General features: G+C 34.2%; 2 protein-coding genes and 2 long non-coding RNA genes across 4 annotated transcripts in view; 2 read left to right on the top strand and 2 right to left on the bottom strand.

The window, feature by feature from the left end:
• LOC140057206 (uncharacterized) overlaps positions 1-8,264 on the bottom strand; it is a 137,208-nt gene extending 128,944 nt beyond the window's left edge. Inside the window, exons 1-2 of the mRNA XM_072102770.1 lie at positions 8,194-8,264; positions 6,121-8,071 (exon numbers count right to left, since the gene is read on the bottom strand). Of these exons, the coding sequence (XP_071958871.1) occupies positions 6,121-8,070 (1,950 nt within the window). The 5' untranslated portion in view covers position 8,071; positions 8,194-8,264. The remainder of the gene's footprint in view (positions 1-6,120; positions 8,072-8,193) is intronic.
• Positions 8,265-10,195: 1,931 nt separating this feature from the next.
• Positions 10,196-22,342, top strand: LOC140056758 (cytochrome P450 27C1-like). The gene is made up of 10 exons (XM_072102232.1): positions 10,196-10,588; positions 12,032-12,222; positions 12,767-12,987; positions 13,488-13,691; positions 14,481-14,644; positions 18,657-18,820; positions 20,173-20,251; positions 20,845-21,004; positions 21,178-21,221; positions 21,980-22,342. Exons 1-10 carry the CDS (start codon positions 10,346-10,348, stop codon positions 22,100-22,102), a joined length of 1,593 nt encoding a protein of 530 aa, XP_071958333.1. The 5' UTR covers positions 10,196-10,345; the 3' UTR covers positions 22,103-22,342.
• LOC140056760 (uncharacterized) lies at positions 15,384-16,652 on the top strand. Its single transcript, XR_011846817.1, has 2 exons — positions 15,384-16,086; positions 16,350-16,652. It is a non-coding gene; the product is annotated as an uncharacterized lncRNA (long non-coding RNA).
• LOC140056759 (uncharacterized) lies at positions 16,440-17,921 on the bottom strand. The gene is made up of 3 exons (XR_011846816.1): positions 17,515-17,921; positions 17,085-17,189; positions 16,440-16,962 (listed from the first exon to the last, which is right to left on the bottom strand). It is a non-coding gene; the product is annotated as an uncharacterized lncRNA (long non-coding RNA).
• Positions 22,343-26,110: the final 3,768 nt, after the last annotated feature.

The raw sequence follows: 26,110 nt of genomic DNA, 5'->3' as shown, positions 1-26,110 counted from the left end.
TGCGCACCGTGCGAGCAAAAATATATGCGCGCGTGGGAATTTTTGACATGCTCAAAATGACATGAAACGCGTAGAAAGTTGATTAGAAATTGATTTTTCGCATTTTGAAATTTTAAACGCCCGTGCGCGCGTAACTTCGTGTGAAACATGCCATTTTTTTTCCACAGTCAGTTAGCGCAAGATATAAATTAAACTTTTGTTAAGTTTCAATTTAAATTGCTCTATGGTTTTCGATCTATGTTAAATACGCGAAATTCGTTAAAACGCGCGTAAATCACGTTGCGCAATTTTGACGTCATTCACAATAGGAGGTGCACAATTTCACGTGGATGCCCACATGTTGACAAAGTTATAAAATGTTTTGTTTACAAGTTTTTGAGATACGCGAGACACAAAATTGACAGAAAGAAAGAATAATACAGAAAAAAAAAAAAAAAAAGATGATTTCATACAGTTACAAGGAGTTATCCGCTACTAAGCGGATAACTAACTAGACATGTAACTCGTCACTTTGACGAGTTAGTTATCCGCACGACAAACGCCACGTGCACGTGATACGTTAGAATATTGCACACAGAAAAAGATTATGGCATTATGACCTGAACTGAAGAATATGATATGTTGTTATTGCTGAATTCTGTTAGTTTGTGTCATATAGTATATACAATATAATCTGTATACATATTACATACAGTGTAGAATAGGTGAAATTACGGGACCCCCCGTTTATTCCTATTTTTAACATGGCAACGGTATCAAAATGAAAAACTAAGACAGCGATTTGGGAAGGAAATTATCTCGGCAACAACATATTAATGTGTAGAAGAAATTTAAATACGTAAAATATTGATGCGCGCTCTTTTAAATGTGATGAATTATGACGCAAAAGATGAAAATACGACTTTTTTTATTTAACTGGTCATATGATGACGTCACAACATCCGATTGGCAAAATGTTTACATAAATTCGTATCTACAATCCAATAGCTTCCAAAAAACGTTTTAATCATGATTATCACGTTTTATTCTGACGAGCTATAACAGATTGAAATTTACTGTAAAGACGAAAATAAGTGACCCACGTTATTTACATTTTTAGACATGATGACGTCATAAAAATTAAAATATTTTTAACTCATACGAAAGATAGTTGATTGACCTAGATAATATAAAAATCGGGGTAAAAATGGAAAACAGATAATTGGAGATGCGCTCTATTAAATGTCATGCGCTATGATGAAAGATACAAAAATCCTATATTTTATATTCGCGTGGCCATACGATGACGTCACAATGTCCGGTTAGCCATATTATTACATGATCCGATATCTACACCTCATCATCTTCAAGAATATGTCATCCACAAAAAGTTGACCGTCCAGTTTAGAAATTACGACTGTTTAAAAAAAGGCATAATTTTGACAAATTTTGACGACTTTTTGAACTTTTTCATCAAAAATGCACGTAAATTATCCAATTCGACGTGCCCGTATGACGTAATTTTAAGTCGAAATTGTTCAAAAGTTGGTAAAATTACTAGAAAAGGCTGGAAAAACATAAATCACGCGAAAAAAATGGTTTTCAACGCTACGTGCGCACCGCACGCGTAAAAAAATGCGCGTACGTGGGAATTTTTTACATGCTCAAAATGACATGAAACGCGTAGAAAGTTGATTAGAAATTGATTTTTCGCATTTTGAAATTTTAAACGCGTGTGCACGCGTAACTTCCTGTGAAACATGCCATTTTGTTTTCACATTCTGTTAGCGCAAGATATCAATTAAACTTTCGTTAAGTTTCAATTTAAATTGCTATATGGTTTTCAATCTATGTTAAAAATGCGAAATTCGTAAAAACGCGCGTAAGTCATGTTGCGCAACTCTGACGTCATTCAAAAATAGGAGGTGCACAACTTCACCTGAATGCCCTCATGCTGACAAAGTTATAACATGTTATGTTTACACGTTTTTGAGATACGCGAGACACAAAAATAGAGGAGAAAGAAAGAAAAAAAAAAAAAAGTAACAGGACAGTTACAAGGAGTTATCCGCTGAATGCGGATAACTAACTAGACATGTAACTCGTCACTTTGACGAGTTTGGTTATCCGCCGCGCAAGTGGTGCAACATTAACATTAAGGGGATAGGTTGAGGACAAAAGGAAGTGTTCACGTTGGCATTATGACCTGAACTGAAGAATATGATATGTTGTTATTGCTGAATTTTATTATTTAAATTCATATATAGTATACACAGTATAATCTGTATCCATATCACATACAGTGACATACAGTGTAGAATAGGTGAAATTACGGGACCCGCTATTTATTGCAATTTTTAACATGTTGACAGTTTTAAAATGAAACGCGAAGGTAGCAATTCCGAAAGGAAATTATCTCAGCAACAACGTATTAGCGTGTAGAAGAAATTTGAATACGTGAAATATTGATGCGCGCTCTTTTAAATGTAATGAATTATGACGCAAAAGATGAAAATACGACCTTTTTTATTTAACTGGCCATATGATGACGTCACAACATCCGATTGGCAAAATTTTTACATAATATCGTATCTACAATCCAATAGCTTCCAGAAAAAGTTTTAATCGTGATTATCACATTTTATTCTTACGAGCTATAACAGATTAAAATTTACTGTAAAGATGAAATTGATGCCACACGTGATTTAAATTTTTAGGCATGATGACGTCAAAAAAATTAAAATATTTTTAACTCATGCGAAAGATAGTTGATTGACCTAGACAATATCAAAATCGGGGTGAAAATGGAAAACGAATAAGTGGAGATGCGCTCTATTCAATGTGATGAGCTATGACGAAAGATACAAAAATCCTAAATTTTATATTCGCGTGGCCATACGATGACGTCACAATGTCCGGTTAGCCATATTAATACCTGATCCGATATCTACAACTCATCTACTTCCAGAATATGTCATCCACAAAAAGTTGACCGTCTAGTTTAGAAATTACGACTGTTTCAAAAAAGGCATATTTTAAACGAATTTCTTAACCTTTTCATAAAAAACGCGCGCAAATTGTCCAATTCGACGTGCTCGTATGACGTATCTTTAAGTCGAAATTGTTTAAAATTTGGTAAAATTACTAGAAAAAGCTGGAAAAACATAAATCACGCGAAAAAAATACGTTTACAATGCTACGTGCACACCGCACACGTAAAAATGTGCGCACGCGTGGTAATTTTTTACATGCTTAAAACGAGATGAAACGCGTAGAAAGTTGATTATAAATTATTTTTGCGCATTTTGAAATTTTAAATGCGCGTGCGCGCGTAACTTTGTGTAAAACACGCAATTTTTTTTCAACAGAAATTTAGCGCATGATATAAATTAAACTTTTGCAAAGTTTCACTTTAAAATGTTATTTGGTTTTCGACATATGTTAAATACGAGAAAATCGTTAAATCGCGCGTACGTCACGTTGCGCAATTGTAAACATCATGAAAAGCTTCGCTTGACGACGTTACATAAATGTCAAAATGTTAACATAGTTAACAAAATGTTATGTTTGCAAGTTTTAGAGAAAAGCGTTACACAAAAATCATACAGAAAGAAAGAAGATTAAGAAAAAGATGATGATGATGATGATGATTTCGTACAATCACAAGAGGTTATCCTGCAACTTCGTTGCGGATAACCAACTAGATTTGAACTCGTCACTACGGACGAGTTAGGTTATCCGCAGTGCAAAAGCCGCGTGCACGTCATACGTTAGAATAGTGCGCGCAAAAAAATAAAACGATTATGGCATTGAAAAATGTTAGTGCGCTCTCTATGTTGCGTCGCGTCTAAGTATATACGGTATAACACTATATACTGTATACGTACTACATACAGTGCAGAATAGGTGAAAATAAGTGACCAAAGTTATTGACGCATTTGAACATGATGACGTCATCACAATTTTTAAAATGGTGGATCATGCGAAAGGTAATTGATTGATCTAGACAATATAAACAAATTGAGTGAAATGGAATAAGGATAAGTAGAGATGCGCTCTATTAAATTGACGAGCTATGACGAAAGAGAAAAAAATCCTATATTTTATATTCGGGTGGCCATACGATGACGTCACAATGTCTGGTTAGCCATATCAATGCATGATTCGAGAAAAACAACTCATCTACTTCCAGAATCTGAAATTTTAAATATTTTCACCTCGGAGTTTAGAATCTATGACTGTTTTAAAAAAGGCATAATTTTTATGAATTTTTGAACTTTTTCATCAAAAACGCGCGCAAATTGTTCAATTCTACGTGCTCGTATGACGTGATTTTAAGTCGAAATTGTTTGAAAGTTGGTAAATTTACTAAAAAAAGACAGGAAAAACAAAAATCAAGCAAAAAAAAAATGTTTTTGCGCTACGTGCGCACGCGCGCGTAAAAAAATTGCGCACGCGTGGGAATTTTTAAAATGCTCAAAATGACCTGAAACGCGTAGAAAGTTGATTAGAAATTGAATTTTCGCATTTTGAAATTTTAAACGCGCGTGCGCGCGTAACTTTTTGGAAATGTGCCATTTTAAATCCATAGAAAGTTAGCGCATGATATAAATTACACTTTTGCCAAGTTTCAATTAAAATTGCTTTTTGGTTTTCAATCTATGTTAAATACGCAAAATTCACAAAATCGCGCGTAACTTACGCTGCGCGACTCTAAAGTCAAAAAACGAAACGTCCTGCACATCTACAGCTACAGGTCAATCTTATGAAAAAGTTACACAATCTTCTGTTTGCCAGAATTAGAGATACGCTGCCAACAAAATTCAGGGAAAGAAAGAAGAATAACATAGAAAAAAAAAAAAAAAAAAAAAAAAAAAGATCCTGACAATAACAAGAGGTTATCCGCCAAGTGCGGATAACCAATAATAATAAAGATTTTGTACAATAACAATAGGTGATCATTTTATTCTAAATGATCACCTAATTAGCAATACTGACCAGACCACCAGCTGTGTACAGAAGACAATGATAAGAAAATGTTATAAACTGAGGAGAGAATTTATTGCAGAACACAATCTGTCAAGTGAGGCTTTGCAGATCATTTTAGAAGATGGTCTGACTGTTTTATTTACAGGACCTGTTTTAAATACTGAACAATATTTGATATGATATTCTTTTGTACTCATTATGGGTTAATTTATCAATTCAATAGGTTAATATGCAGGAGCATTTATTTGTAAGTAATTACTTTCTTAATATTAATCTTGGTGTTCACTCTTTTGTATGATTTGGATTTTACAAATTTTAAAATTTCTAATTTGTTTTACTGTAATTTAATATTAATGTAGATGTGTTAAAAAAATTAAGATTTTCAGTTTTTAATATCTTTAGTATTAAGTTTAATTATTTAAGTAAAAAAACAGACTTTGCTCTGTTCATTTTGATGTTTATTTTTTTGAAAATTTGGCTTTTACAATCTATTGTAAAATTATAATTCTTTCTATAAATTTAAGTGTAAATTAAGATAAACTCTTGTTGTTAATTGTTTAATTGCTAAATTTGTATAATGTCTTATGGCCTTGTCGAAAAACACCATTGAGGTGAACAAGTGTTACCGTGATTAAATAAAGTTTTTATTATTATTATTAATATTATTATTATTATTATGGGTCCTTATCAAAAAAAGGGTAAGGTAGGGGAATAAACACTATACCGTACTTTACAGTTTCTGTACCTTGTATACAGTAAGTACAGCAATATGAAAGTGTTCGAAATAGCAATAAAACATTTGTTGTTTACTTGAAACTTGACATAGCTTGGTTTTAAGTAGACAAATGAGAAAGAAGTGACAGAAAGATGATCTACTGTAAAACCTCGAAAATAAGCCCATCTAAAAAAGAAGCCCCCTTTTTTGGTCTGCACAAATAATCTTGAAAAGAAGCCCATCGCGAAATCAAGCCTATGTTGAAAAGAAGCGCCCCCAAGATTATTAAAAAAAGTTTTGTAGGTTTTCAGTATTCAATTGTGGCCGGTCAAACTAATTGAAGCCCGCTTACAGTACGTCAGCAAGTGTGCTACAGTACGTTTTCTCGGTGAAAATGAGTTATTAGTTATTTTTATTGAAATTTAAAAATGACGTACCTCTTTGTTGTCTACATTAAATAGCTGCTCAGATTCAGGTACACCCATAAGCATCAAATCTTTCTTCTGTTTATGAAGAGATTTCTCACAAGGTTTACAAACAACTACAATTTGGCCATCTTCGATGAAAATTGCGCCAAATGGTTTCCGCAATCTAGCAAGGCCGTTAAATTTGGTAATATCCAACAACTTTCGACAACTGATATCCGCAGCTTGGCTACACGTGAAACAGGTAAACTTGCGCATATGATACGGTCGCAACCAACGATTATGATCCATTAACGATTCTGAATTCTCGTAATCATCCCATTGAATAACCATATTGACGTAACAAAACGTGCACGCTTTCACCACTCCACTTGTGGTAACGATTTCAGAATTGTGGCTAGCTTTCGGGTTGGATAAAAATGGGAAAAAGGGGATACCTTCTTCCTCGTTTGATGGATAACAATGAAGATCGTTCAATTCAGATGGCGATTCATTTGAGCCACAGATAAAACATGTACCGGTATCAACAATATCTCCAACAGCAGCCATTTGACTGCAACTAGCTGTCTCTATATTTCCATTTTCTTGTACTATCGGTTTAAACCCTTTATCAAAGCCATTTCTGTCAGATTTTTTCCATTTTGTTTTTAAATGGTTAAAGCAATCATCACAAACATGAACTTTTCCTGAACTGTCAATAGCCATCGCCTTTGAAGGACGTTCAAGATCTCTTATGAACGGAAAAAACATTGTATGTTCCTCCTCTGCAGAAGTATTAACTGAATGAACTAATGAGCTTTTAACAGATTTGCTACAAATATAGCAAACTTCTGTCGTTGCTTCTTCTAAATCTTGGTGTAATTTTCTACTTTTTAATTGTAGTTTGTGCGTATATCCAACTGGCTTATTATTGATGTGGTAAATACGATTTTTTAAAGGCGTTTGAGTAACTTCATGTGCATTCCATTGTTCATATAGGGATGCAGCGCATGAGTTACATAACTGTGCAACTCCGTCTCTGGACAGGGATGCACCTTTTGGTGCAATGCATCTTTCCAAACATGGAAAGAATGGACCTTTATTGAGATTAGCATGTGAATGTACCAATTGCATGTTATTTACATTTGATTTAACACCACAAGTAAGGCAAACCATTTTACTCGTTGATTCTACAAATAGTTTTTCCTGTGTTGATTGCAAGCGGTACTTCCTTTTGTGCAATGGTGTATTATTTATCTCGAACGTCTGCCATTGCTGCAAAAGGTAGTTAGCACAGGGTTCGCACATGAGAACGCGTCCAAGATTATCAACAGATCTGGCTCCACTTGGGGGTGTATGACCCAAGATGCACGGAAAGTAGGGCGACTCGGATTTTGACCAATGGCTAGTGTGAACAACACAAACCGCATTACGTGATGTCATTTGACTGCAACAGTAGCAAACGCTGAACTTCGGTAAATCGATAGGAGCATCAAAATCGTCGTGCTTCTTTTCAATGAACTCGGTTTTTGCAAGTAAATCTGGCGAATCAAAATGATCATCTACAAAAGCCGGGTCACGGATATTTAATTTATACATTTCTTCACGCATTTGTGGGCTTACTTGCATCTGCGGGTCTGGACGGTTAGTACCAGGCGACCCACAGCTCTCAAGACGTTTCAACCAATATAGTCGTTTGACAATAGGTGTTCTAGATTTTTCAAATGCATACCATTGTTGTAACAAAAAAGCATAGCAGACCCTACATGCGTCCACTGTCCCATCTTTATTTATGCTCACTCCAGATGGTGCTTCGTGATATTCTAGAAAGGGAAAGAAAGACTCCTTCCCGTGGGGTCTAACTCGTAGGCGGCATTCCGCACTTTGAGCCCCACAGACGTAGCAAACTGTACTAGCAGCAGCTGGCCTCATCGAAGACGATAGCGACTGAATCCCTGCATTTCTCCCGGCCTTCGAAGCCATTCTGATAATAAAGAAAATCGAACAGCAGATGCATCACAGAAAAATAATATAAGTAATTCGTGTTCCGTTGATGAATTGATGATTTAATATAATTAATTTAATGAATTTTAATAATATACTTACGTGCTAAAAACAGTATAAAATCTGCGTTTAGGCTGTTTTTGTCTTCCCAGTTGAGCAACTACTAAGCACAGTCTCCATTCATTCACCACACACAGCTGTCATCGCCCATAATGCTTTGCTGTGCCCCGAATCGGAATAAACAATACCGACGAAACCCACGTGCTTTTGTTTACAAGAAGAAATACACGTGAATCACATGCATTATTTATATATTGCGACACAAAATCTTCCCATCGATTATTACTATTATTAAATCGGACCGTATTGAACCCAGCGTTTGCTAAAATTTAAATTGCCAAACCAAATAGTTTTTTTTTTAACGCAAGGAACTATGTCGTTCGTAAACCAATTCGGTCGATGATTTAATACACACCTATTATTGTACTCCTGTATATTATTCTAACTTTTAAATCTATTTTTATTTTCATAACTTAATGTTCTGAATATTATCATTCAGTCATTCGTTCCATCATTGTTCCCACTACAGTACTAGAGACTCAATAACATTTGACCAATCACAAGGGATGGATAGTGTTCGAACTCTCGATCGTCATTGGTCAATCGCGTCTGGGGTTTGCGCTGTGTTTAATGGTCCAAACCAAGTATGCTTGCGCTTAAGCGACACACAGAAACCAGGAACAAAATATAGTCAATCTCTATAATTTAATATGTTGTGACTTTATATTGGTTGATCTTATGCCCAGCTGCGACAAATACCTACAGTAATGTACTCATATGTGCCTACATATTCTCCGCGGCGCACTGTGTCTGTTAAACATGTCACGTCCCCCAAATACTTTAGAAGATTAATAAAATCAGACTTTGAATAGTCCACGTTGTAGTTTTAATCACCTCCGGAGAAAAAATACTGTTTTCCCTAAATAAACGATTAAATTCAACCAAAAACACATTGGCTGGCAGCCAATTTGATTAATTTTTAAAATAATTTTGTTTTAAATAACATAGCAAAACTAATTTCAAATAAACAGAGGCAAGCCATGATCATAACACCCTGCTTGGCTAATTCCGGATGATGATCAAATAAAAATTGAAACGTTGTTGAATCATGGCTTGCCTCTCGTTATTTGGAGTCAGTTTTATGTTATGTTATTTAAACATAATCAGTGCATCTATTGGTAATTTTGTTTTCGATTCAATTTTTGGTCAAAGTGAACACCTATTATGTGACATTAAAAAATGGCATAGTACAAAAAAATAAACCTTATATCTTTATAACTGATCGTGTCACATCCACAGAAAATTTCTCTGACTGGTGACATTGTAGTTCGCCCTCTATACCGGATTACCGTCGCACATAACTTTTTCCCAATGTTATACAATTGTTTTAATACGTCATTTTAATGTCACATAATAGTTATTCAATTAGACACAAAATTGGATCAAAGATTGTTCTTTGTTTTTCTAAAGGAATTGAATACCCTTATTATACTGCAAAATGGCCTGTTGATTTTATTAATCTTCATTTTCATGTTTTTTTTAGGACAAACATCTTTAATTACAAATATTTTATTTATATTTACATTTACACTTTATTCAGGTAAGAGTAGCATAATAGTAGTTATTTTATTTAAATAACATAAGCCACAAAGTTCTAATTAATACTAACAAAAATAACATAAAACAAAATCTTAACTAATTGATTAAATATGTATGGAAATACTTAAACTGTACAATATATATAACATATAGGCCTATATAATATTTAAAAAAACAGAACAAAAAAAATACAGGATATCATTAAATAAAATAATAATAAACTTACAAATTTACAGATACAGAGACGTCTGTATCTTGTTTTCTATTCATCAATACATTTGTTAAATGTTGAGAGAAGTAATGCTGATACAATTGTAGATCTAGTATCTCATGCTTTCATTCAATATTTGTTACAATGAAATAAAAAATGTCTCCTAATGTTTCATTTTCAGTAAATAAATTGTAAACAGTCTGTTTCTGGTTTGTCATATCACTTGTGCCCATTTTGAATGAGAAATTTGACCGGACGACAATTAAATCCTTTGCGCATGCGTTATGGTTTTACTTTCAAGGCTTTGTAAGATCAATAGAATTAGGTAGTATTTTTGCATAAAGCTAGCTGGACGCTGCGTGTTGGCTTTTCTAAGTTCAAATAATGTTGACAAGACACCGTTTTGTGGTAGCTACAAATATATTTCGTAGTACGATTGCCAGGGGTCCAAAACAAAGATGTAGGTCTACTTCTAGTAGGACGGAACCTCACTCCTCGAGCGAAGATGTCTATAGAGAAGACAGAGAATTAAAACCATATAAAAGTATTCCTTTAGTCGGATTGCCATTCATTGGAAATATTCCAGATATAATCAGGAAAGGCTTCGGGTCTATGCATTTGAATCAGGTAATATACTGTGTATATTTTGAGTGATAGGTCACGTAGCATAGGCCAAACAATTTTATAATAATCAACACTTTTATTATTGTTTTTCAGATTATCAACTCCCTTCAAAGCTTCAAATAGGGCCTAATTTAGATAGTAACCCGTAAAATGGCCTTTTAAAATGAATAAATTAATGAACTAAAATGATGTTACAGTTTTGTTTGTTTTTACCTCTATTAATAAATGCAAAATGACCAATTCAAAGTCTGATTTATAAATTATCTTTATTTCTTATGATTTTGGGGACAATACATCTTTAGCGTAAATAATATCTCCTGCTTCAATATTATAACAAGTTGTTATTTTAAAATTAAGAATAATAATTGTAGCTACTTGTAATGTAAGGGACAAACGAAACAATCTGTTTATACTGTTGGCAGATAATGTTCGCATGACCTAGTACGATTATATATTCCTTCCTTGGATTAAAGCTTTAAAGTCGAGGCATGACAACAATCCTGTTTCGTAAAAAATGTCCTTATACAACTACTTCTAGATGATGGAGCATTGCAGATTGAGGACAATTTTGGTTTGATAAAAAGTGGGCCGGTAGGTGGTATAATATTAAACAGTTTGTGTAATTGTGACCTTCACCTTTGACCATCCCTCTTCAATATTGAACTCCGGCGAGATATTGGGTCATAGGTCACTGTGGTCAAGTTTGGCGAGATTCGGATAAAAAATATATCATCTTTCTTTGGTCCTTGATTTATTTTAAATAAGCCTCGTGAAGAGGAACTGAATTAAATATGAATTGTCCCACAGAACATAAAGTAAAAATGAACCAACATCAATAATAAAGTATTTACTTTTGCCAACAAAAAATGATTTTGCTTATAAAATAAAGAAAAAGTAAAAAGCTGTTAAAATTTGGCGTTTTTTAGATGAATTATTTCTGGTGAAAAATTTCTAATCTGACATGTTATCAATCTTTTTTTACTTAAGTCAAGAATAAGAAGAGCTTTAAAGTGAAGATTACATTTCTTTTCTCTTGAGAAGAAAAGGACTGCCGTTTAAAATTTAAGAAAACATTATGTAAAACATCAAATTAGGTTCAAATGTCGAAACTGATTTATCAAAACAAATTAACAAGGCCATATACATGGCTGCAGTCGCGTGCTCAAGTTAGTGTTTGCCGACCAACCGACCGACTATAGTGAGCTGTAAAAACAGATTCACGTTAGATAAATCTGCTAACTCAATACCGTATTTATTTTGTTTAAAGCTCAAATATTGAATTGTTTCTACTTGTTGGATGTTTGTATACAATATTGAGTTTCCTTGTCGAAAATCTTTGATGATGTACATAACATAATCGCTATATTATTTGATTGAATACAATAGTCACACATGTAATACTCTAGGCCTATATGTATTATCAATAAAAACTTGTTTTCCATTCAGATTGAACTGCACAAGAAACATGGTGTGTTGTTTCGTATTCATGCTGGGCCAGAGGAAACTTTAAGTATTGTTGATCCGACCCTTGTGAAGGAGTTGATGCACCAAGAGGACAGAAATCCAATTCGTATTAACATTGGACCATGGAAGGCTTACAGAAAACTAAGAGGTGTTGAATGCGGATTAGTAACATTGTGAGTAGCAAGCCATTCTTGAAACCGTGACGCGTTATTGTGATGACATGAGTGGACTTGTTATCCTCCTTATATAATTTGCAAACATTCCGTGTTTTATTTTTATTTCTAAATTGTTCTTTTGTATGAATTCTACTCGCTTGATAAATTTTCTTATTGTTGTTAAAGGCAGGAGTCTGCTATAAAGTGCTTTAATTGAACACATTTTTCACTCGGTGACAAAAGTGTTATCAACACTAATATGCATCCGATCTCGGTACTGTATCTATATTTCTCCAGTTAGGCCTATAGAAATATTTGTATGTATCTTCGGATATCCTATTATCTAACCTAACATTACAGGATACAGGCACTGCATGTAAAAATGATGTATTAGGCCGACAAAACATACTTATGATCATTATACTGGGCAAATAGTATGTGGAGACACTTGAAAATCTCTTTAATAAACTAAATATTCAAATGTAATTTTAAAATTGTTCTCACCATTTAATAAAATAGAAGCTAAATATTGAAGGGTTTGTTTTTTTTACTTTCAAATCAGAGATCACGAGCCATGGCGAAAGTCCCGTAATGTCCTTAGCAAGCGTATGCTACGACCAAAGGAAATTACACAATACATGGGAAAATTAAATGTTGCAGCGGATGATTTTGTTGATAGAATGATGAAATTGATGGAGCAAGGAAGAGATACAATAAACATTAATCAAGATGGCGGCATCGTACCAGAGATTAATAACGAATTTTACAAGTGGGCAATGGAATGTAATCATCTTGTTAATATTTGTTTTTTCTTCTTTCTTGTTTAATCATTTCATTAGGTTTCGTATACTACAAATATACAATTTTAGCCACGGATCCACGATGGCGGATAATTTTCAAATGTAATGTTTAAAAACCTCCCAACTACAATTCCGGCCATTTTGATACACCATGCTTGCATACATAAACATGGTGTATACTATAGTATCTGAAATAGAACACTATTATATGCGCAATGCAGCGTAGGCGAGAAGAATGGGCCATATTTAATTTCAACATGTCTACACACAGCATGCATGCAACGTTTTCGACTGGAAAAATTTAAGATACTATTGAGAACCGAGGATTTCTAGAGAAACTAAATATAGCTGTCTATATAAAATGCACCAGTATAATACCAATTTATCCTTAATCCAACCTCAACTTTTCATTTGACAAAATAAAACCTATAGGGCCTATCACGTATGTTTGATGATGACAATATTTTCCATTTTTACCACCAGCTGTGGCAATTGTTCTTTTTGATGTTCGTCTCGGATGCCTTCAAGATCCTATTCCTTCTGATGTACAGACGTTCATAAATGCTATTAATGATATGTTTTGCAGTTTGGCGCCACTATTTCTTTTACCACTACGTTGGCATATTTCACTGAACACAAAATCTTGGAGGAAGCAAGTGGAATCATGGGATACTATTTGGAACACCGGTTTGTAACATTATACAATAATGATGATTGATTTAATAATTTATTACTTCATTTGAATTCAATGAAATGTTCACCATGTATAGATTATAGGATTGCAAAAAGCACTTATACCGACTATGGTACCGTACACGTCTTTTTCTCTAGCTATGCCGTTTTTTTGCATTACGTCATTCATTAGTTAATCACGCATAACGGAGTATAACTAGCTCCATCATATATTTTTATATGGAACGCCTTTTACGCAATATTTTGATGATATAAATTATGATCGAATCATTTTTGCATTAATAATTAAGAAAAGTATTACAATTTGTTTCTATTACTTTAATGTGATAGAAAGAATATATAAATATGATTTACAAAAACATAATGTTCAGTAATGGGTTTATAGTATTAAATGATATATGTGATACACATCTAAATAATACAAGGATACAAAAACAGATTATTACGAAAAATGGTAGAAGATGTCAAAATAAGTATGACATTTAATGAATAAAGGTGGTGGTTAACCACGAAAGACAAAAAAATGATGTTCAAATTTTCCATTTGAATTTAAATTAAATATAATTGTTAACAAGTTTCTTAATTTGTTGGTAGGTAATACGAAGATATAAATAAACATAGTAAAAGCAATAGTTACTAATTATAATAAGAACATGAAATGCATAAGTTGATAAATTGTGTTTTTTTTATTGTATATATATAATTTAAATTTGTTGTGATACAAATAATGGAAATTTGTAGATTCATTATATTATTATTGTTACGTTTCTATTATATTTGTAGCTATGAAGTATATAAATCTAAAATGTGAATCTATCAGTGAAAATAGCAACATAGATGAAAACCAAGAAGTCGATCTGCTAACATATCTAATAGCCAATGACAAGCTTTCAATGAGTGAAATATGCGGCAGTCTTGTTGAATTTATGCTTGGTGGTGTGGACACAGTAAGTAGTAGCAAAGAACTTATAACACAAGAATCTCCTGTTCTTCAATTTGCATTCAACACACAGTATCGGAAGTACAGGGTTAAAAGGTCAAACTGGGCGACGCCATTTCACAGCATGGAGCAGCGCCCCCTCCAAACTAGGAAGTCAATTACTCTAACCCCCCCCCCCCCCCTAGAGTATTAGCAGATCCCCCTAGAGTATTAGCAGATCCCCTCTATGATTTTGACTTTCTAATTTGATGCGGGCGCCCTACTCCTCAGTCAATTACTCTATCCCCCCTAGAGCATTAGCAGATCCCCTCTATGATTTTGACTTTCTAATTTGAAGCGGGCGCCCTACTCCATGGCTCACAATGGCGCCACCCATAGCTCTATTCTATCCCACAATGCCTTTCAAAATTGTTACGCGCTTCGGACGAACAGGAGATTCTTGTGTTATAAGTTCTTTGGTAGTAGCTAGATTTATCTTGTCATCTTAGGTGTTAGAATAGAAAGTAGAAAGCATCTTAGCATTTTAAAAACTCATTGTATATAATTATTATTTTTTTGTTGGCAACGGTATCGATTCATTGGTTCATACAAATTCGTGATTCCCCACTTAACTCTTATCCAAACAAAGTTGTCAGCAATTACATTTGGCCCAGGCGTTTAAAGCAATTGCACACAAAAACGCAAACATAAAAAAAGCATACAAAAGGAAATGAAGAAACAAAACAAATAATAAAAATAGACAACTTAAAATGGATATGAAAGGATTTTAAAATTTCACAAAAAGGACTTTGTATGAATCCTTTTAATGTTAATAAACAGCACACAAAAAATTAGATTCAAATACCTAGTAGAAATTGAGAAATAAACAAATTAAATTTTGGTATAAAACGTCCGCAAAATGGCCGACCAACTGGCACGCCATCTTAATTTTTATGAACGTTCTATACGCACGTACGAGATCGTCAAATTTAGAGTTTGAAACACCCGGGGTTGTAGCCACGGCAGCAGTCGTTTTGTGATTGGTTAATGAATTTTAATACAGTCCAATCACCGCCTTGTCTCGTTCGCGGACTGTGTGGTGTAAACAAAATAAACAAACCCATGCTACACGAGACTCGCGTGTTGCAAGCTCCCTGTTGCTGCAGTCGTAGAAAATATCGATATTTCACAAATCAATAAAAAGTTATGTCTGCAAAGATTGTACGTGAAAAGAAGAAAGTGTGTATTTGTACTTCTCACACTAAACCACTCACGCAGACTACAAATTAGGCTAGGTCTAGTAGACTATAGTTTCTTCTAAATTCGCTAGTAGTAGGCTAGGCCTACACATGGAGTTACTCCATGGCCTACAGTACAAGAGAGTAGCAGTCGCCGGTCCACCGACGAACCTCCAGGAAGTGGACAAGGCGCGGGCGTAGACGTATGTAAAAGGCGACGTAAATAAAAAAGGTAAGCTTGTGTTGAACTTGTTTTTGGCTCTGACTTTTGTTATTGACTAATATAGTAATATAATAATACTAATAATTAAAGTAGAGCAGAGGAGGTGAGGCCGAGAGGATTATTATAGTTTAGTTAGTAACTGTAGTGTAATTAAATAATAACCTCTTTCTGTTTGTTACCAAGTCATAAAATATAATACTATAGGGCCTAGAGGTAGGATTGAATAAAAATAATAGTACATTTCCATCCATTTATTGGTCTTATCTTTGCAGATTTATGGAATCAACAGTACATGAGATGGCTTTGAAGAACTGTAATAGTACTAGTAATAAAATTGTAAACATCAAATTATATGGCAGAAATAGTGTGTGGAATGAATTTTATTGAACAAATGTATCATAATGAGTTTGGAACAAGCAGGATTTTTCAAACAGGACATAAATTACTTTTGAGACCTGAGTGATACATTTTAATTCTATCAACACCAGCCAGCTCCATCATATTCAAGAGATGGATTCTTTCATAAATGTCCATTGTACATAGTATTTGGCTAAATAAATAAAAAAAGAAGTACAGTAGTGGTTTATTTGTTTATATACCCAGACCCATTTAGATGGTTAAAAACAAACACTATATGATGCACTGCTACTAGTGTACTGTCTGGTAGTACATTACCATAGTTACAGTATGACTGTAACCCTAGCGCTCGCGTCTAAAGAATTCTATTATGCATATTTTACTATTCTTCATAAATATTTAGTTCTGTAATTTTAATTGTCTGCGCTCATTCTATACTTGGTGTCTTAGTATACTGCATAAATGTATCGTGCAAGCATGATCCAAGTAGCATCTATTATAAAGTACTCTGGGTATCTTTCTATTCACCTGAAAAAAGGAAAATGAATAAGCACATGTTTATCTGCCCTCAAAACAAAATAATAATTTAGTATAATGTATTATGTAGGTTTGATCAACAGTTTAAAATAGCAATGCTCAGTATCTGTTACCTTAATATTATAATTTGACTCTAACATTTGCGCTTCCATTCCAATCAATAAATACATTTGCTTATCCCGTCCATCAATTATCATAATTGCACTCCAATTATAGACCTGTAGGTAGGTAAAAATACAAATGAATTGTTTATTTACTGTATACTGTACTGTATATGATACAAGCTGAAATACCCCTAACTAGGCCTGGCCTGTTATAACCTTTATTACTACATTAGAGAAAATCCAACTCTATTCATTTTATTGGGAATCATAATATTTAGTATTCAGTGTTGCCTAGCCTACTAGCTAGTAGGGCGGCATGTAATAACAAAAAAATATTTTAATAATACGTTAGTCAGGACACTACAGCACACAACAATATTAATAAACGTACTTATAAATAATGTGTATATACATAATACAGTAACACAATTGTGCCTACCATTAACACCCTCAACGATACATCAAGGAGCATACGCTCTCAGCTCACCTCTGGCCGGGCGACTAAACACCGTATCCAGCAGTCATCACTACTAAAAAGGCCTAGGGGCTAGGCCTAGCTAGCTCCAGGCCATGATCATGGCATTGTCAAACACCATTTACTCGTCCAACCGTTTCTTCAAAACGATGTTAACACCCGTGTTAACAAGACGATGTGGACGAATTTCCATCAATTTCAGTTAATTACAACGAAATAATAATAAAATGAATGTTTCAATAATACGTGTATAATAAATAGCGAAATAAACATCGCTCGCGAGGAGGGTCGAGAGAGAGGCCAAGGTGGTCGACTCTGTGATTCTCACGCATGCGCAAAATAACTCCGTGTACCCAGCAAGATAGGCATTTGGCTATGAATTTCGTAAAAGATGGCCTTGAAAAACGAAATTAAAATCCGTTTTAAAAAAAACTTGGTTGATAATATGAATTAATTTTATTCGATTAGGCTAACATACTTATCCAAGAATAAAAATATCAAAGCAATAAGTAATTACTACCATGCTTTTGCATCAATCAATGATTTACTGCTAAATTCCTATCTCTGTAATACAAAAATAACTTTTAGTGACGTCACAAAAAGTTTTTCACAGGTTTCTCAGGGGCGTTTTGAGGGCGTTGTCGTCCTCCAAAACATTAAGTATGACTATGGCAAGCTTAAAACTGATTGATCTACACGTTGAGCCAATAAAATGATATTGCTAGGAACCCTTTCATATCCATTTTAACATAAAACTATTGTAATATATTACATGATGAATTTGTTGTTGCATAATTGCTCCTAGAGAGGGAGAAATTTCTTCAGTTGGATATATTCATAAGAAAGATAAAAACAAAAAAAACAGTTATAAGTAGATTGACACTTCACGGATTGTATTACAGTAATGTAATTCGTTGCGAATTATACAATTGAAATTGAATTGTCATATAATTATGTAAATTAAGTATGTTCTGTCATTGATCTTAATTTGAATTTTAATGAAGCACATTCACAGCCAGTGTTATCGACTCGTTTTAGGCCTCCTGTATTTTAAATACTGGTATTGAAATACTGTATCAAATTGGGTTTTTTTTTATCGCCTACAGACATCAAATACATTACTGTGGGCCATGTATGAATTGGCTAGAAAGCCCGAGTGTCAGGAAAAATTGCATAAAGAGTTAGTGAGTGTTTTGAAAGGAAAACCCTTGACAAAAGAAAACGTACAGAATCTGCCATTCCTTAACTGCGTCATCAAAGAAACGTTGAGGTACCTTTACAATTTTTACTTAATTATTCACTTTTTGAGAAAGAGTGATTTATTATATAATGATTGTATAAGTATCAGCCGACTATAATGAAATAGTCAAGTAGGAGAGAGAGAGAAATATAAGTGAGAGATGAGCCGAGTGAAAAAGAGAACCGGGTCTTTATCCAAGAAGACTTGTTCTACCACCAGAACAATGGTCGAGGGGTTACTTAAACCTATGGCGATTGTAGCTATCATAGTTTGCTACAAGTAAGAGAGAAAAGTGAATGTATTGAGAGACACGTACACGAAGGAGCCGAGTGCAAATAAGAACCAATTACACGAGTTAAGAACAGTATAGAGTCAAGTGTAAGTGTGAAATAATCGAATGAAATTAAAGAAAAACATAACCAAGTACAAGTGTAACTTAGAAACAAGTAGAGTAGAGAGTAAATGAGTGCAAGTGAGAACCAAGTACAAGAGCCAGATGTGCAGTAGAGATCAAGTGCAAATTAGAAACAAGTAGAGTAGAGAGTAAGTGAGTGCAAGTGAGAACCAAGTACAAGAGCCAGGTGTGCAGTAGAGATCAAGTGCAAATTAGAAACAAGTAGAGTAGAGAGTAAGTGAGTGCAAGTGAGAACCAAGTACAAGAGCCAGATGTGCAGTAGAGATCAAGTGCAAATTAGAAACAAGTAGAGTAGAGAGTAAGTGAGTGCAAGTGAGAACCAAGTACAAGAGCCAGGTGTGCAGTAGAGAGTCAAGTGCAAATTAGAAACAAGTAGAGTAGAGAGTAAGTGAGTGCAAGTGAGAACCAAGTACAAGAGCCAGATGTGCAGTAGAGATCAAGTGCAAATTAGAAACAAGTAGAGTAGAGAGTAAGTGAGTGAAAGTTAGAACCGAGTACACGAGCCAGGTGTGCAGTGGAGAGTTAAATGTTACTTAGAAACAAGTAGAGCAGAGGTTAAGAGTAAGAAGTGCAAGTGAGAACCGATTACAAGAGAGAGTTTTGCACTTTAACAAATTCAAGTGCAATAGAGAGTTATAAATGAGAAATAGGGGGTAAAGGAAGAGGAGAGGTGGGGATTGGAATTGTAGAGAGGGAAAGGATGGAGGGAGAGTGGACACATGATTTTCTAACTATCCTCAGAGTACAGTACAGTATTAAATACATTGCATTTGTGATCAGCATGTTATGCCTACTGTTATGTCCGAGGTGGTAAGTTCTTAATTAAATGTTGCCAAGTTATTGCAAATAGTATTGACAAACACTAGCGTCCAAACGAACTTTTTTTGTTGCAATATTTTACTAAATATATCTTTATTAATCAAAGTATTTGCAGATTTAGTATTAAAAGATGTGAATACTTTTACAGATTGTATCCAGTTGTCCCAAATCATAGCAGAATACCACAGAAAGATATAACTATTGGAGGCTATAATATTCCAAAAGGAGTAGGTATAATTTTGATTTGTAGTCACAAAAATACGTATTTTAAACGACCGATATAACTTTGGCAGACGGCTAACGGATCCATGTTAGTATTACTAACCCTTCCCCTGATTAACCATATGCATGGCTGCAGTCTCGTGCGCAAATTTGAGTTAGTGTTTATCGACCGACCGACCGACATAGTGAGCTGTAGAGTCGCGTTTGCACGTCTAGTATAGGTACGAATTGTATACTACTTCTTCTGTATTCTACTTCAACCAGACGACCGGTTCCTGAATCATTATGGATTTTCGACGACCGAGGACGACGACCCTACGGTCACGTCACTCGATGTCGTCGCCTGGTCCTTAAACCATCCAATGTCGAGAGACACACGTGCCAATATCTATGCGCCCTCAAAATAAATTAGCATGACGTAGTTTGGTCGCCGGTCGCAAATCAAATGACCGTTTTCACAAAAGGTACAAAAAAGAAAGTTACATTCACAATGTACTAAGCATGGACCTGGCTTCAATGTGAATGCAGTTTTGAAATTGTTCTCTATACAAAAGATGATGGTATAATAATCTACTATCTATTTAATAATATTTTCCAGACAAATGTTCGTACAGAAAATTATGCTATGTCCAGGAGTGAAGAGGTGTTTGAGAATGCAAACGAATTTCAGCCTGAGAGGTGGCTTAGGGAAAATGTTGACAGCAAGTTGAATGCATTTGCGTCACTTCCGTTTGGTTTTGGAACCCGTATGTGCATTGGTAAAGAAAATAAAACAAGTTTTAATATTCAACTTATATTTATAAAAAGAGAAAACAAAATCGAAAATTCTTTTGAGTAAGAAATGTTCTATTGAGCAAGTTGCTATATTTCAATTGCGCGTGTCTGGTGAGTTGTAAATTTACATCATTGGTATTTTTCATTTTGTTTTTAGGAAAACGGCTTGCTGAAATGGAAGTCAGAATTTTACTTGCTAAGGTAAAGGACCTATCCATTCTTTATTGAATATGCAACATTCCGGAGGAACGCAAACTACCCAACATGCCACTAGCATTACAGTGCCTATCCCAATATATTAATCTGGCAAGAATGTGTTTGCCTACACATCTAGCATCACTAAAATATGAGTTCAAAAGGACTAACATCCATTTTACTACGGCCTAAATGTTCCTTTACACTAGACAACACCGATAGACGATAAATAGATTAATGTAGCCTACATGTTTCTACATGAAACAAAATAAAATACAAAATGTTTTCACCATAGAATTTCTTTTGTTTTTTGTAAGAAAATGTATGTTTATCCATTTACCGTCGATCGTTCTCGTCCTCGCCTTTACACGCGTAGCGAAACGCGGCAAGCAAGTCGCAAAGCTTGAAAACGCTTGAGTGAATTCATCATGCGCGAAACATTCGTGAACTCTGAATTCGCCAATGATCACGCTAATGGCGAAAAATATCTACATAACATTTGTCAGGACACTTTGTTTACCATTGGCCCTTTCCTAAAATGTATTAAAATCACCGCGTTGAAGTTGAAAACGACTAACGCCTCATATCACATTCGCCTCATATCACACTGAAATCGTAAGTCGCGTCAAAATTAAGGCTTGACGAGGCGTGTCGCTTCGCGTGCAAGTTGTTCAGTGTGTACCGGCTTTTAGCATATTAACAAAAGATATATTCTACTGAATTATAATGTATCAAATAAAAAATTCATACATTTTTATTTTCAGATATGTCAGAAGTTCTTAATAAAGCGCAACAGTGACGAAGAGCTTGTTGGAAATTTGAGAATTCTGTTGATTCCAGAGAAAGATGTTCCACTTAGATTCGTGATTAGAAACCAACACGATTAATGTGAAGAAGATGAAGAGAACGGTGAAAATAAATAATATGGCAAAACGCTAAATAAAGTATAAATGCCAACTTGACGCGCCATACTCAATGTAAAAAACAGTAACGATAAAATTCCCACTTTGGCGGATAGAAAAATAACGAGATGGTCGAAAAGAAATTTGTATTGGGAAGAAAAGATTGTAATTTGTAAATATGTTATGCAGTTTATTTCGCAACTTATAATGCAATAAAATATAATAAGGAGATAGGTATTGTTTTGTTTTGTTTAACATGCACTTTTAAGTTTTATTCAATAAAACAAAAGGCAACCTGGACAGAACAACGCAATAACATAGAATATACACACTTAAAACTATCGAAACGTGGCAGGCTATAGGCGCTTGACCTTTGACAAGATCGCCTAAAATGTATAATTCAAAACTACGATACTTGTATTGTATATTCAGGAATAGCCGCTCCATAGTCTCTTTGCTTTTCTTCCTTATATCTTATTCTTATTAACTCAAAATTATTTTTACTAACAAACATTACTATTTATATGCCTAGTGTGTAAACATTATTGACATAATTTCATTAAACATCCACATACAGTAAAACTCTTCTTAACACTTTTTTCAATCTTCTATCAACTAAAAGTCGTAGTTAGTCATGTCTCGGGTCACATTCTATGGTCACCGTACAGATAGGCTACTACATCAGTACTTCTATGAATGGATGACTAGTTGGTGACAAGAACGCTAGTTGGTCATACCCAGTACCGTTTTGATTTTACGATCATTCGGGAAACCACCTCACGATGCAATAAAGGGTGCAAACCTATAAAAGGGTGCTAATTTGGGCCTTTTTCTCATAAATGACAAAACAACGCAATAAGATAGAAGATATAGTCATGTTAAATTATATGCTTACCTAATATACGGTAATGGATGTCCAAAAAATACATTTTAATTGTAACAAAAGCTTGGCGGCCCTATGCATCTGTGACGTGTATGAATCTTTCATGAAAATGGCATAAGATAAATGCTTAGAACTTTCTACACAGGAAAATTTACATTTGCATTACTACAATATAAAATATTATTCCTCCGAATTAACGCCGCTAACCCCACCCACACCTAAAAACCCTCCTGAACGATAAAGAGGTGCGTTTGTTCGATTAAATACGGTATTTTTAAATGGAAAAAAATATCTCGAAAACTAGAGACTATTCTGAATAAAAAACCTTTTCTTCATAATTTATAACAATGTGTTCCATGCGTCACAATTTTGAACCGTAAACACAATGTAATAAAAATACGTTTCTTGATACTCTACAGCATTGTATTCCAGAGGTGCCAATTCGGAACACTGTTCGCTACTATACCCATTTTGGTTGCACTTGCGCACAGTGATATAATTGGGATTTAGTTTAGCACTGTGCGCTACCATACCCATTTTGGTTGCACTTGCAATTAAAAATTATCGTCCTATATCAATCCTTCCAGTCCTATCCAAAATCCTTGAAAGAGCAATGTATAATAAACTATACACCTACTTAACGAAATATGCACTCTTAAACCCCCACCAATACGGATTTCGAGCTAAGCACTAAACATCCCACGCCATACTTGAACTAACAAAACACATAATCACATCTTTCGAGAACAAGATATACTTAATTAGCGTATTTATGGACCTATCAAAGGCATTTGATGTAATGAATCATGATATTTTGCTTAAAAAGATACATCACTATGGTATACGAGGAACTGGTTACAAATGGATTCAAAGCTATTTACAAGAACGAAAACAATTTGTACAAATAAATCAAACCAAATCATCACTCCAACATATTAAATGTGGAGTACCGCAAGGGTCCATCCTTGGACCCTTGTTATTTCTTATCTATGTTAACGATATTATTAGAGTAAGTGATAAAATAAACGTGATTTCCTTTGCGGATGATACCACTGTTTTCATGAGTGATAATAATATAAACAATCTTATAGACACATTAAATATTGAACTTTCAAAAATTAATAAATGGTTTATGACAAACAAACTTATTTTAAATATCGATGAGACTAACTACATTATTTTTAGACCTCGGCAAAAAAAGATCCCTGAAATTACTTCCCAAATCCAAATTAACAAATCAATATTACAAAGAGAACACACAGTTATGTTTCTCGGAATACATATAAATGAACATTTATGTTGGAAACCCCATATAAACTGCATCTCAAATAAAATCGCTAAATCCATTGGTATCATCTACAAGGTAAATTTAAAACACGTCTTTCCTAAACATATTCTTTTAAATCTGTACAATGCGTTTAGCTTACCACACCTCTATTACTGCAATATAATATGGGGAAATGAATATCCAACAAACTTAGAAAAAAATACATAAATTACAAAAACGTATATAGCTAGAATGATTACAAACTCACCGATGAGAACAGCCTCCAAACCACTATTACAAAGTTTAAAAATGTTAAATATATACGATATAAATAAAATTCAAATTGCATGCTTTATGTTCAAATATCATCTCCAGGAACTTCCCATCCCTATAAACAACTTGATTGATTTAAACCCTAAAACTGATCGCTTAAAGACATTAAGAAACGCAAATAAGATATATATTCCACACAGTAGACTAGAAATTAATAAAAGATCAATTTTTATTGAAGGACCAACATACTGGAATAAACTCCAGTCTACCCTAGAACAAAATCACATGACCTCACTCCCTATGCTAAAGTACAATATTAAAAAGATGATATTTGAAACATATTGCTAGCTACTATTGCTACTGCAAAATTGGGGTTGTAAACATTTAGCTTAATATCACTTTGTTGTGTTTGTGTTTTTTTTTCTTTTTCTGTCTCAAAATGTCATTTTTTGTTAATGTAATGCGTCCGTATAATATGTTTTATGTTTATGCTTAGGACTACAAAGACAAGCCACTTTGGCTTCTGTGTATCTTAACCCATAAACTTTGTAAAATATTGAATATTGAATAAATGTTGTTGTATACTAAAATAGGATTTAGTTTAGCACTGTGCGCTACTATACCTATTTTGGTTGCACTCGCGCACAGTGATAATAAATAGGATTTAGTTTAGCACTGTGCGCTACTATACCCATTTTGGTTGCACTCGCGCACAGTGATAACAAATAGGATTTAGTTTAGCACTGTGCGCTACTATACCCATTTTGGTTGCACTCACGCACAGTGATAACAAATAGGATTTAGTTTAGCACTGTGCGCTACTATACCCATTTTGGTTGCACTCGCGCACAGTGATAATAAATAAGATTTAGTTTAGCACTGTGCGCTACTATACCCATTTTGGTTGCACTCGCGCACAGTGATAATAAATAGGATTTAGTTTAGCACTGTGCGCTACTATACCCATTTTGGTTGCACTCGCGCACAGTGATAATAAATAGGATTTAGTTTAGCACTGTGCGCTACTATACCCATTTTGGTTGCACTCGCGCACAGTGATAATAAATAGGATTTAGTTTAGCACTGTGCGCTACTATACCCATTTTGGTTGCATTAGCGCACAGTGATAATAAATAGGATTTAGTTTAGCACTGTGCGCTACTATACCCATTTTGGTTGTACTTGCGCACAGTGATAGGCGGAAAAGGAATGGAGGAAATTTAGGGTCCGGAATCCCTTAACAAATGGACTGACATGAAATATACATAATAATAAAACAATATGTTTTCAGAATATTACATCCATTCTATATTTTGTTATACAGTATACATAGAACCTGCTATTTTTGTATTAAACAAATTAAAAGGATTTGTGAAATAAATTAAGACATTCATTTGTGCCTATTCAAAATTTCGACGCATTTCTGCGTATAACAAAAACTATTCTTCGCCTTTATATACCCAGCAGACAAACGAACAAATAATGCAGAACAAATTTTACACAATACAAAGTAAGCAGAAACTTTACATCCTTTGCGCATGCGTTATTCTCTTTCATTTCCAATGTTATG

The sequence above is a fragment of the Antedon mediterranea genome, chromosome 8 (assembly GCF_964355755.1).
Source record: "Antedon mediterranea chromosome 8, ecAntMedi1.1, whole genome shotgun sequence".
NCBI lineage: Eukaryota > Metazoa > Echinodermata > Crinoidea > Comatulida > Antedonidae > Antedon > Antedon mediterranea.
This window is presented reverse-complemented; position numbering and strand designations above follow the sequence as displayed.

Excerpts from the sequence above, each read along its gene's own strand:
- LOC140056758 (XM_072102232.1), top strand. The coding sequence starts at position 10,346 with ATGTTGACAAGACACCGTTTTGTGGTAGCTACAAATATATTTCGTAGT. Across the intron at positions 10,589-12,031 it reads GGTCTATGCATTTGAATCAG|ATTGAACTGCACAAGAAACA; the intron begins GTAATATACTGT and ends TTTTCCATTCAG. Across the intron at positions 21,005-21,177 it reads TGGAACCCGTATGTGCATTG|GAAAACGGCTTGCTGAAATG; the intron begins GTAAAGAAAATA and ends TTTTGTTTTTAG.